At 31.3% G+C, this 14,164-nt stretch overlaps 1 protein-coding gene across 10 annotated transcripts in view; it reads right to left on the reverse strand.

Annotated features, from left to right (window-relative positions):
• Nucleotides 1–338: 338 nt before the first annotated feature.
• Nucleotides 339–14,164, reverse strand: part of LOC117207336 (syntaxin-binding protein 5) — a 72,665-nt gene continuing 58,839 nt past the window's right edge. For 5 of the 10 annotated variants that reach the window (XM_033447436.1, XM_033447433.1, XM_033447435.1 and 2 more), the window contains 9 exons: nucleotides 13,236–13,352; nucleotides 13,044–13,163; nucleotides 12,805–12,930; nucleotides 11,777–11,986; nucleotides 11,035–11,143; nucleotides 5,284–5,367; nucleotides 4,861–4,956; nucleotides 3,769–3,893; nucleotides 1,064–1,451 (listed from right to left, as the gene is read on the reverse strand). In XM_033447436.1, the coding sequence (XP_033303327.1) occupies nucleotides 1,189–1,451; nucleotides 3,769–3,893; nucleotides 4,861–4,956; nucleotides 5,284–5,367; nucleotides 11,035–11,143; nucleotides 11,777–11,986; nucleotides 12,805–12,930; nucleotides 13,044–13,163; nucleotides 13,236–13,352 (1,250 nt within the window). In that variant the 3' untranslated portion in view covers nucleotides 1,064–1,188. Of the gene's footprint in view, nucleotides 1,452–3,768; nucleotides 3,894–4,860; nucleotides 4,957–5,283; nucleotides 5,368–11,034; nucleotides 11,144–11,776; nucleotides 11,987–12,804; nucleotides 12,931–13,043; nucleotides 13,164–13,235; nucleotides 13,362–14,164 lie in introns of all 10 variants that reach the window. The other 5 variants (XM_033447440.1, XM_033447438.1, XM_033447437.1 and 2 more) reach the window with 3 other exon arrangements.

The raw sequence follows: 14,164 nt of genomic DNA on the forward strand, positions 1-14,164 counted from the left end.
TTTTAGCGTTGATGAGTTGTTCGTGCATCTGCTTTGGTTGTTTTCTTTTAAATATGCATATGTATATAAGTACATATGTAGGTATAGTTAGTCACAAAAGCATCCGACCATGTTACGTATTTGACATACTTTGAATACAATTACATATTAGTAAAGAAAAGAAAATAATTCGGGGTCTACTTTCAGCAAATATTTATTAGTTTATTTCATAGTAATGGACTAATTGTTTGAAAATAAAATAAAAATATATATATATATACTAAACAATTATATTTAAAAAATTAAATATCAGATATGTACTCCGGTGGGCAGATATTTTTGTGACATACATATATATTTTTTGCAAAGGAGTTTTGTTTTGTTTGCGAAGGAGGAACAAACAAAGACAAGGTACCGGTTCACGGGAACGATTTAATGTTACAGGACGTCCGAATGGATTAACGGGACCGATCGGTTAAAAAGCGAATTATTACATAATTATATGTATTGACTCGCACGTAGTTGAATCAGTTTCCTATATTTGTCTAAATACTTATTTTTTTATATCTTATATAACCTATATGAACTAACAATTTGTTTAATTTTAATAGTGGCCACCTCACTTTTCCTGGGTTTTACTATTTGGTTCACATGTTTCGTGCATATCATTCATTTGTCGCGTTATACGTTATGTGTATGTGTATGTATATAGAGGTTATTACACATGTTCGAAATCGCGCATATATATATATATATATGTATATATATATATATTTAATCTTACTTGTGTTTATACGTGTATATACGACGTTTTTTTATATTCTTTGCTGAAAGATGTGCGTGTGTATTACCTGCTTGTAAAAGTATCTCATATATGTTTCCTTTACTCTTATCCCGCTCTCTTTCTCTCATCCTCTCTCGCTTTCTTTCTCGCCTCGTCTTTGAAACAGACACGCGCACACTCACGCATTCAAGACTCGTCGTCACGCTTGAGTCAACTACACATACATACATATTCGAATACAGCTCTCACTCTTTATCATGTAACATGTTTCCTGTGTGTGCGTGTAAAGTTCGCAATTACTTAATTGTCGAGTTTTAGTTACGTTCTCCTATTTGGTACGACAGAACTTATAGGTGAAATGTGAACGCTAAATTACAGTATAATTGTACGCTATTCCATATTTGGATAGAACTCGGACGACGTTCTCATAGCTGATACCATTTCTTGTCTTTGTACTTGAGCATCAATCCGTGAGCAGATTGCGAGAAACCCTCAGCTTCGGACATCATGCGTCCTGTTCGCTCCTCCAATTGTGACAACTTCTCACCTCGCTCGAGAACCATTTGATGAGCCACGTTTACTTCTCCCGTCGCTGTTGTCACACGTTCTCGCATATTTTCCGTTGCTGCGTTCGGTCCTGGTATATGTTTTGCAACCGTACGGGAAGCTCGACCGCTTGATTCACCAACTGAAAATAACATTAATTCTGCTATTTAATTTATTGAATACCGGAGTAAAATACAATATACTTTTGTACATTTAGATTCTCTGGTACGTTATCGTCTTAATATAATGCATAAATATGAAATATTCTTTTTTCAAACAATATTTCTATCATATACTACATTTAATCTTATCTTATCTTCTTAAAGATCTTTTTAAATCTTATGTTTATTCGACCAATCGCGGGGAGACGTAATCGCAAGGAGAAACGTCAACGGGGGTCGTAAATCCCCGTTACGATTATAACAATCGACACCACGAATTGATCGATCCCCTGATTTCCGTTGAGATAATAGGGGTGATTGAGGTTGTATAATCCTGGGATTCACAGAATTATAAATTATATATTTCCAGCACTTAGATTACACTGACGTAGAGAAATAAGTAATTAACAACTTGTCGCACGAAGCTAAGATAGATATGTGCGTTAGAGCAGGGCTCTTATAATTAGATTTAGTGTATTAGTGGACGTAGCACTATGAGATTTAGGAGAGGAAATGTATGCTCGACAATACCGAGACCGACTCTCGCGTTATGCTTAGACTGCCCCGTTGGGCATTAGCGTATACTTAGTAGTTGACTTTTCCAACGATGTAGAAGAAGTGAAGTTGAGTGACGATGCTGTGTCCGAGGAAAGCTAAGGATGGGTGTGTCTAGCGCACGGGACCATCGGATTTGTTGGTGCCGATGTTATTTAGGAGAGTGAGGGAATAGGCTTCGTTTTTAATTGGTTAAACGAAGGTTCTTAACTGCCCTCGAGAGAAAATGGTTAGTGGGAGGAAAGTTGCAGCGTGCGTGAGAAAAACCAACTTTCCCTTGTCCAGCCGTGGTAGACAATAGTCTTTAGAAATGCTTCGGACACAGATGTTTGTTTGTTTTGAAGGACCTTAGCAGGCAAGTGACTCGGGTTTATGACGGGTGCTTAAGGATATTGAGGGTACGCCGTACGGAAGAGCGGACATCTGGTGTCCGTCTGGCCCGCGGTGTGTGACCTGGGCCAGGCAGAGAGTCGCCCGGCGTAACATCTTATTAAAATTATATTTAATCGAAATATGGTTCATGCTATTACATACACTTCCCTAAGAAGTAATTATTTTCGTTATTTCTGATTTATAAAAATCACCAGTAACAAAAGTCAAAATTCTTCGCCTAAACCATGCTTTTATAGTTTTTCATTCCAAAGCAATTTGTTCGTTCGCTAGTATTCGTTTGTTCGCTTGTATACAGTAATATCTTAAATGATTGGAAAGATAGTAATATCATAATAGATAGAATGTAATACCCAATCTGATCTAATCAGATCTTGTGATTGATGTAGAATAAACAAAATGAATCTCAATCTCGCTAAATGCTATGTAATGAGGTAATTCCGTAACAGTCGTTCTATAATCTTTGAATATGAGCTTAATGGTCATGAATTAGCAACTAGTGCAATTAACGGCCTTGGTATCTGCATTGCACCTACATTAAGCTGAAAGCATTGCCATAAAATTGTGTGCACTGCTCTTAAATCGTTAAATTCTATTGCTCGTTCTCCTACCAATTTTAAAGACATTTTCATTATTAACGTATTATATTTTCCAGTAGTTAGACCTCAATTAAAGTATAATTATTTCTTTTTCTCGATTCTTAACATAAAACCTGACCATTGAGACAGTTGGACATACATTCCTTATCTATATAGCTTTTCATTTCAACAAAGCTATGTTGTGTAACGATCGCAATTATGAACCATAGCTAAATACGCTTAATATGACCTCTTTGGCTGAATGTAGAATCGTCAATGATTTTTCGTTTTTATTTAAAATTGTAAATAGTCAAGTCTCATCTTCTCAATTATTACAACTCATTTATTCGTACACTTGTTCAAAAACTTCTACAATAGAATCACACATTTAATTACGCTATCGTAAAATCTAAATATGGTTCAAGTGATTCAATTAATCGAACACTAAAATTAGCCAATACATTTACGGATAAGATGCATTGTTCCTGTAGCTCTGTTCATTGTTTCAAGTAATCTTTATACGTAGCGCTGTTTTCACGCTGTTTAGATTGTGTTTTTAGTTGTAGAATTTTTGTAATTGCAGTACGTGTATTTAATTTTATACCGCTTATTATGTAGCTCATTATGTTACTGTTCTTTTACTTCTGCCCTTCTTTCTGTATTTTCTAGTTTTGTTTATTTCTTATCTTATACATAATTGCCTGTACATATTGGATTCATACCCATTCTATTAACAAATAAATAAATAAATAACAAATAACAAAGTTAAACTTACATAGCTCTTCTCTATCAAGGCTTCGTGATCCTCCGCCGAAGAGGCCTTTGAAGAAACTTTCTTTAGGTGGTTCAGGCATATCGTGGCCGGTAAACAAGTCTCCCATCATTTCAGTTAATTCACCACTGGAAACAATACATTTAAAATGGTTAAGAGATTCAAATTCAATTCAAGAATTCAACTGTTTTTAAAATTATTCCTACACGTATGTCATATAGCAAAAATACCTACATACAAAATTTTATTCTTATATTTAACTTTTCTCTTTAACACAATTTTCACTACAAATATTTTTGAGTTATGAGTTCCAAACTGAGGTGAAACAGGTGAAAAAAGCAACTAAAGATTATATCAAATATCGTTATATTTGTATTGCATCATATAAAAGAAACGATTAGATAAATGAAATTGTTTATAAATAACTGTAAAATACACATGTATTGTGGAATTAAAGCGATCCTTATTTGCCCTTCTAAATCATCGTTTTAACGTTTACAAAAAGATTTAAAGATTAAAAAAATCTGAAATGAATAATTTTTATTATTATAATATTTAGAAAAGCAGTTTAAAAATACGTCTCACGAGACAGATATAAATATATAATAAATATGCACGTACAGTAGTTCTAAAGCATGAAAGTTTTTTCTATAAATAATTGAAATGAAAACAAAATTAGAAATGGATATCTGCAAGTCCTTTTCTAAATCTAATTATACAATCTTTTAACAAATTAATTTTCTAATACACAAAGGAAAAACAGAAATTCCATTAAATGACAAATCAAAATAAAAACACGATCAAAATGTTTTTACTGCATATGTATCATCAACATTGATTGCATGGAAAATGATGGAATACTGAAATCAAATTAATATATTTAGAAGCGAAGAATATTATTTCTTGACAAGATACGAATTAACAGACGAACTTGAAAACACCAATTCTAGATTTAACAACCTCATACCATAACATTAATTAAATACGAAGGAAGGAAATAATGAGGAATATAAATTTTCAACAGGAATAATAAAATTCGATTTTTTAACTTCCCTATTAAATTCGTTGAGATATTACGATAAAAGTGAATCATACCAAAATTGACTGGATACAGAAAACTTTTGGATCTCAGTGGGCGACGAGAGATATAAGCCATGACCCCTATTGCTGAAGCAAAGTGTCTTTGCAATTCTGTAAAAAAGATATACAATAATTAGTGTGATATCTGTTGGTTTCATAAAGTTTATACGAAATATGTAGATGTACTGTGATGATAATATCGAAATTGAAAAAATGTGTGCTTACGTATATATTTGATAAGCTTTATCATATAACGAAAATACTAATAAAAATCGAAACAGCCGTCCGAACGACGTTCAAAGAAGTACCATGAGGTAAAGATGTATAGGGATTGAGATGATTTATCGGAAAGAAATAAAATATATATGTATAGCACGCAAGGCATTGTATGTTGTATAAAATACATATTGTGAAAAGTGTATTTTATAGATCACTTACTGATCGGTATCGCCATTAACAAAGAGTTGATGACCCCATATGGACAACATGGGGTCTACAATGCCATGTTTTGTAGTCTGAAAACTGTTAGAGATTACAGAGACAGGAGAAAAGTGAGCGTTAAGCCATACACGAGTAAAAAGAGATTTTTAGTTCGCATAATTAGCATTAACCCTTAAAACATTGGATCTTTTTATCTTCAAGATATTTCCAACAAATGTATTCCACTTGAATACACGATCGCTGTTTTTTTAATATGTAAAGAGGATGATGTAAGAAGAATGATAGGTAAAAGAATAATAACATAAGTCGTCGTTTACAAAACTTGTTGCTGTCTAATAATCTTTTTTAATTTAGTATAAACTATAGTAATAAATAGAGTGAATTTTGTGACAATACTCATATTCTGATTAGTAAGAACATGAATTCAGACTTTACATAATACATGTACAATGTAGATATTAACTTGTACATTGGAAACATGCCACAATCAAGTTCTCGAAATATCTCTAATTTTGAACATCAAATAAATGTTATTAATTAAACAGGAGTGTTGAAACTTGCACAATAATGTATTTTAAATTTTAAACCATTATATATTGAATATCATTAGATAATTTAACCCTCAATTGGTATCGTTAGTTCAGAAGTGATTTAATGATTAAAAAAACAATAGGCCATTTCATTCAAGAAAATGTTATTATTAGCAAAATTTCAGAAGCTGTGACTCTCAGACGACCTTCATTCTCGTAGTCTAATTTCCCTCCTGAGACGAAGTAACTTTCTCTCGAAAGATTATTTTCTATCAATTTTCAAATAAGAAAATAATTGAGAGTGGCAGAGTTAAGTGGGACATCCTGTGTATTCAAAGTACTTTTCAAGAAAAACATTAAACAAACAATGAGTGTGCCCTAGTCTTACCTCCGAGTTATGGTCAAACTATGTATTCTTCGTCTTTTGCATTTCAAAGCGGATTTCATTTATTACAAAATATCAATGCAAAATTAGCTTGACCATCAATCTACCACTATTCATGATATGTGGAATAGATCGTATAATTGTCTAGTTTTTATCGACCATAGCTTTCGAATATATTTCTTCCTGATATTCAAAGGAAATATTAAAAGTATTTCATTCGTGATAATTACATAGACAACAAATATTAATAATAGGTTTTACAGTCACACCAGAAATACATATAACGATTAAATAAAATTTAGGAGTGACAAAACCTTATTAAACCTAAAAATGTTACTGAAACGATAAGTTGAACAAAAAAAAATAAACTGGATGTTTTCAACAAAATAAATAATTATGTAAATTTCATAGTTTAAATTCTAGAGTTTTGTAGTCTAATATGTATAAGACCGTAGGGATAAGAACTTGCACAGTTTTTACTTTATGTAATAAGAAGTAAAGAACGAGTACATATTTTATATGAATTTGTAGGGAGAAAAAAATATTCGACCGATCCAATTTGCTGGACTCGATCTCGGATTCGATTCCGGATCGCGCTAGCCGGACAAATGTTTTCCCAATCAAACTATACAAACTGTCGGTAAATATTTTTCCCTTAATTTTTAAGTCTTAAATTAGGCTGTTGCCTACAAATATTTATTCTAAACTCTACCAGGGATACTTCTATATTCTAAATAGTACACTTAGAAATATTTTGTATATCAAGACCAAAATTTGACATTATCAAATATTAATATCTTTAAAAGAGCATCAAAATGAACCATACGATATGTATACATATGTATATACATTATTTTACATCTTATATTAACATAGTGTACAAGATAAAGTATAATTTTGATTCAAAAATAACACCCCTTGAAAAAATAAAAAATATTCGTTTAACGAAATAAACAGTACCTATACACTATATTTCACACAATTGAAACAAGCTGTAACTCTAAAACGGTAAAAGATAGAAAAAGATTTCATCGGACAAAATTAAACTTTGTTTAGTGTAAATATTTTTAAATCATCTTAATTTTCTCAAATAAAAATATAATAGGCTATGAACTTTTTTCTACACCAATTTATGTATATTGATTGTATTGTTTTTTTAATAATAATTTATATATAGTACAGACAGTTTTATACAAAAAAATAAAGCATACACATATATTTATGTATAATGTATATACATGTACATCTAGAGAAATCTTTCATTCTTTTAACTGAGTAACAGAATACACTCAATGAGTAACTGCAAACACATATACAAAATACTCGAAAATGATTTGTCACAATCACAAAATGTCACATAGCGTTATTCTATACCTCTGGATTAGTGAAGATCTCCAAAAAAAATCTTTTTGATTGCATCCAAAATCAGATATTCTAGTCATCATCAATGTCAAAAGTCTCAAAGGAATCACAGATCGCAATTTAACCGATTTGGAAAAGATGTTGAAGTATCATTAGTTTTCAGACTCACTTTATTTGTAATGTACTTACATTTTGCAATTAGATACAGGGAAAATAACAAATATATTGAAAATAATGCCAATGAAAGACCGATTAAACTTTGACATCATTTTTCAAGAGAAGGGTTCAGTTGCGATCCATGATTCCTTCGATAAGTTTGGTTCTCGTGACAACTACAGTACGATGCAGCTAAAAATTTTGTCCTTGAACTTCAAGATCAAGGTCAATCTTGCGGCTATTTTTGGCATACTTTTATTAATCCAAAGGTGTAAAATAACGCTACGATGCTCGTGACAAATCATTTTCGAACACCCTGTATCTACATCCAGGGACGAATTTATCTTAACGGCAATAATAATATAAGCGCCGGGCCCCGAAAGTGCTTGTCAAAAAGACTAATAAACGATTATCAGAATTACACAAAATACATTTGTTAGTATGCAAAGACTGGGAAATAAATTTTAGCTTGGCTGAAACGATGTCTACTGGATCAACACGTATAATCGTTCGAATATTCGAAACATTCAATGGGTCCATTCCAAAGTGTTTTGGAGAATTTTTACGTTCTATAGAATACATGAAAAATAATTGAATCCTCCAACGAGACTCGCTTGCCATAGGAATTTTAAACGCAGTTTTGGACTGCCATCGCATTGTGCATATTTTAATTACTACGCATGAAGTTCACCGTCTAAATGAGTATCATATTCTGACAGATTAGCTAAAGAATCCCTAAAACGAAATATTAATTTCCTGATGGTTTAACGAACATCGATTTAGCCAGGCTAAATTATTTAAAATTTGGCTTAGTTCAGGGGCTCCAAAATGATTATTTTTAACTTCAAGCTCTCGAAGGTTTAAATCCACCACTGCATAATCTAATGTTTAAAAAATACATATATATGTATAAGTATATGTACACCATTCATTAGTACACTGATAGTATACTAATATCAGAGAAGGAATGCGTGACGTCATTTGATAGCGTTGACGATTCAGTTACCGATTTACATTAATCTTCGGAACTAGTCTATGGCAATTTACTACATGGTATAATATCACGTGGCAAGTCGTTGTATTTGCCTCAACAAACGCTATGATATTCTAATTAAAAAGATACGGGGCCCCATTTAAAAAAATTAACTTGACTTTATATACTAAGTATTTTTGAATTAAAAACAATTTTTTGATAACTTAAATCCCTCGTGAGATATTCCACTGTTTCTGTTTAAACGGAACACCTTATATATAGGATATACAGGGTGGTTGGTAACTGGTGGTACAGGCGGAAAGGGGGTGATTCTACGCGAAAAAAGAAGTCGAAAATATAGAATAAAAATGTTTCGTTTGAGGCTTTGTTTTCGAGAAAATCGACTTTGAATTTTCGCTCGGTACGCGTGCGGTACGTTATAACGGATCTCAGTAGATCGTTGTCTCGATGGAAAAATTAAAAAAAAAAAATTAAAAAGAAAATTTTTATTCTATATTTTCGACTTCTGTTTTCGCGTAGAATCACCCCCTTCCCGCTTGTACCACCAGTTACCAACCACCCTGTATAACATACATTTCCATTTAAGTGGAAACGATGAAATACTAATACTAGCGCGGGATTGAAGTTATCAAAAAATTGTTATTAACATATAGAGAAACATTAGGTATTATAATTGGTGTAAATGGCTGTTATAAATAACTTTTTGTAAGTATATATATTTTATAGTATAATACATATGTATATTATATATATGTATAATTCAAATTGATATAACTCAATATAAATAAGTAATATATTTCATGTTGCGTACAACATTTTTGGATAATCATCAATTATATTAATAATCAGAATATGAATATTCATATTAACGGAAAAGAATATTTAAGAAAACAGAAAAGAACCCTATCATAACAGAAAAGAAATATACTACGTAAGAAGAATATGAATTGAAGATGCAAATTTGCTATTATTTCAAAAGTAAATAGCTGCCAATTTAATAGAGTAAATAGTAGTAGTAGCATAGAACTGTTTATTGAATTAACTATATAGAAGATATTAAACAGTGCAAAATAGGTGCTTATATAAAGAATACTACATGAAACATGCTATAAGTGTATTAAGGGTTAACGAATATACGTTAGATATAGTAAAGAAATTACATGCTATAAATATTAATATTGCTTATTATCATTTCACTAAATATACTTAATTAATTATTCTATATTTATATTGGTGTCAGATATCAAGTAATATCTATACAACATTCACTCAGCTACATAATACATGGTGCATAACGCTATGCAACGAAAGAATGTTTAAATTCGTATTTCAAAAATATAAAGAGATCGCGGAATTATTATTCATCGTATATATAATTGTATATATAGATAGATAATAGTAAACATAATTTAAGTATGCTCACTATAGTTTTCACAAATATTTATATCGGTATGTTGAGAAGTACATGAAATTTAAAAAAAGTAAGTAAAATTAAAAAAAATCTAGTAATATATCTGCATACATATGAATAAATCAATAAATTTTCAATTTTAAATTCATAAACAAATAAACTATATTGTACATATATATAATAAAACATATAATTCCATTCGAAATCAATATATGCAATTAGTTACATGTTCCATACGTAATCAATTAAACGTAATCAAAAACTAATTAATAAACAAAGTTTTATATAAAAAAGTTTATATAACGTTAATAATAAACAAAATATGAGAAATTCGATTGTTATATTTGAATTCAAGTCGAAGTTCCCTTGTATTAAATGATTATTCTATTCATCTCAAACTACAACAATGTTTTCTCAATAAACGATCAAAGGATGAAAATATTATAATATATACTTTAATATTTACAATTGTGTACATTATAATAATATTAGATTGTTTCTTTTTAAACAGCTGGTAATGTCATGTTTTGGTGACTCATCGACGATTAATATTTCATTATATTTTGACTATTTTTTTAAAGCTCCCACTATTTAAAAATATAAACATTTAAACAATTAAGAAATTAGTAGTTAAAGCCGTTACACGTACAATAGTTATTTAGAATAATTATTTTTTTTTACTATTACATACATATATTCCAAAAATAATCAATTAGAAGTATTAGCCAAGAAAATAATGTCATTAGTATGAAATGACTTTTATGCTACATTCGACGATGTACATATATAAAATGTTGCAGTCTTGCAATGTTGCAATAATGCAATAGCATATAGTGCATTATATACCATGTGCAATTAGAATGATTATTTTGCCGCAAAGCTAATATAATGAAACAATTGTTATTCTTACCTCAAATCTATAAGCGGTAGAAAATCGACGTCTATAAGCGGCCTCAGACTTGGCAAACTATAAGTAGCTATGTGACCATTTGAAATGTAACATACAAGACAGACATTGTCTGAAACACACAGAAGATTTTGCTCTTTTATCTATATTAATTTAACTTGATTTTTACCAGATGAGTTGAATACTGACTTGCTATTTACTCAAAAATGTTGATACTGACTGAATATAACTCAACCCAAACTATATGTATTACATAGCAATAAAGCAATTCATAATATCTCATATTACACATATCGAATTGTATTTCAACGATTACGTAAAAATGTTCGAAGTATGCTTGTTATACTACGATCTTACGATCTGCGACAACGGTGCACTACAGAAATATATGTAACTAGCACAAAATTCCTTTCTTATTGACCCATAATCTCAAACAGATACTAAAATTTGAAATTGTTGTGAATTCTCTTGATCGGATGATTAGAAGAAAAATTAAACGTAATTCTGGCATCTGCTTATCACACAACTTTCGGAATTTGAAGTGAAACGTTTGAAATGTGTACCAATATAAAAGCAGGAAAGGACAACATATTTTAAACGTAACTGTATATTGTACATCTATAATTATTATCAAATACTAATTAGTTAGTAATATACATATGTATACTTAATTCGAAAACTTATGACTTTGTACAAATATGAAATAAATTGTTTACGAAAAAAAAAAGATATTTACGATACATACCTTTTAAAGACGTAATCTCTGCTTTAATCACAATATGACTTTCAGCCAGTTGTTGTCTGTACTGACAATTTTGCGAGGGTAATGCTACAACCCTCGCTTGTTTCTCTGACGCTAATACAACAAATTGGCGGTCTTCGAAGCCCTCTCCTGTAGCTACTTGAGTGTTCATCGATGGAGAAGACGTTCGACTATTACATTTGCCTTGACTTCCTGTAACGATAAAAGGCGCATCGCGTCACTGGAAGAAAACCGTTTCTAAAAAAATATTTGTAAAAATATTTTTGCCAATGGAAATTCGAATTTACAGCAAATCTCACTACTACATACATCATACAGGGTGTTACGGATAGTACAACCGAGTATAACTGGATTCCTTGTGAACAAATAAATCAAATATATAGAATAATGATTTTCCATTTGCGACTTCGCCGTACTATAATGGTATAATTAACTTGTCCCTGTATTTAGCATGCTGAGGACACTGCAATATCACTCAACTCTATTCTATTGGATTTTTTGTTGAGGTCTCATTAACGAATTTGTATATCTAAAGATTAAACAAATAATGAACCATTGCCAGAGAGGGTTATGCAACTATAATATTTGAGCAAGTATAGACCAAAAATTCGTTGCCATCAGTTTATGCTTTCATGATTCGAGAAGCAACAATTTGTTTACGGCAAGATTTCGCTAAGACGTAGCGTTAATCTGTATCCTTCATAACATTAGCAAAATCCTAACGTATAATGTAATCGGTTAAGTTGCAAAAGCAACAATTGCATAGACGAAAAATTTTCAAATTTAATTTCCTCCAAGACGAAGCAGCAGATAGAAAATCGTTGTTCTGTATTTTTGGTTTATTTTTTCATACAGAGTCCACCCATGTCAGCTTGTACCACCCATTTCGAAACATCCTGTATATTACAAATTACATTATTTTATGGAATTATACTATGTAGATAATGTCACTAATAATGTAACAGTTGCAATATATATTAAAAAAACATATCATATGTATCATAACATACTATTGCGTTCTTTACTCTCCATACTGTCGTCTTTCCAGGACTCGTAAGAGTATGGAATCAGGGCACCATTACAATCTAAGAAGAACATTGATAGAATACATCCCTTTAACTTAAACGTAGATCCATCTATAGAAACAAATAGAATAATCATTACATTAGGTTATACCTTGTCTCATGCGCACAGACACGCACATACGTAGAAAGGCCTAATACATTTCATCGAACACAATAACACTTACTGCAGGTAGAAACAACGACTGGATGAGCGTGTCGTTCTCCACGAGCAGGTGTATTAAATATCACCGTTTGTATAGATCCTAAGGATGTACCGATCCAAAGTGTTGGCACAGGACTGGTATCTTAAGAATAGAATAAAGCATATTAATAAGAGCATCGATTAAGAAGCAATTTCGTGTGAAAATGTCACATACCGCTCTTTTTCGTGTAGGAATCTGCGAATGTAAGGCAGCTGATGGTTTCTGTGGTGATATTCTCGAGCGACGACATGCTCGAGCTTCTTGATCGTTGAAACGAACTGTCATATTTGTCTACCCGACCAGCAATCCCGAGAATAAATGGAAAATTAAATACCGAACACGTAACATTGCCGTATAAATCATGACGAGCATGCAACATCTATCACAGTAAACATCTCTGACAAGTTAAGTTTTCTAACGTAAATTAACGAAAATCGGTAAGAGATTCGGTCAGAGTGTGAAAGAAAACTTAAACGTTTTGGATAGTGACACTAACATAATAACAAGAATAGCAATAATTACAACAACAACAATAATAATAATAATAATAACAGCGACAGCAACAACAACAACTATTATGACTAGTACCTCTCTTGATAGGACAGTTCACAAAGTAACATCTTTCATTCGTTTCAACATTCATCAAGTCGATCCGATGTATGTATATCTAGTATGTCGCAAAGTTCGTTAGAATGCCACGCAAAACGAAACGAACAGAAAATAAGGTAACATTGTAATTGTAATTAAGAGATCAGTCAATCTTAAGCGAATATGTTATTGGCACTATGTGCCGATTCATCATGCGCAAATTACGTGTAGCCAAATCAACGACGTATATCCCACTTTCATTCTGTTCCCTATTAATTATCGCGTTCAACAAAATGAAGTACTAGAACTTTATACTTAAGTGATGTAATCAACATAATACTTGAGTAGTATATTTAAACGGTGTTAGTAATATTAATTTTCATATTTACCTAAAATCATTAGATAAATGGTAAAAGTATAAGGTCGATGAGATTCTGTAATAAGACGCGTACATTTGTAATAAGATTTTCAACTAGGGTAGAAAGTTAACAAATATTTTACGACATATATTATTC

This window comes from Bombus bifarius, unplaced genomic scaffold (assembly GCF_011952205.1).
Source record: "Bombus bifarius isolate JDL3187 unplaced genomic scaffold, Bbif_JDL3187 scf7180000008026, whole genome shotgun sequence".
NCBI lineage: Eukaryota > Metazoa > Arthropoda > Insecta > Hymenoptera > Apidae > Bombus > Bombus bifarius.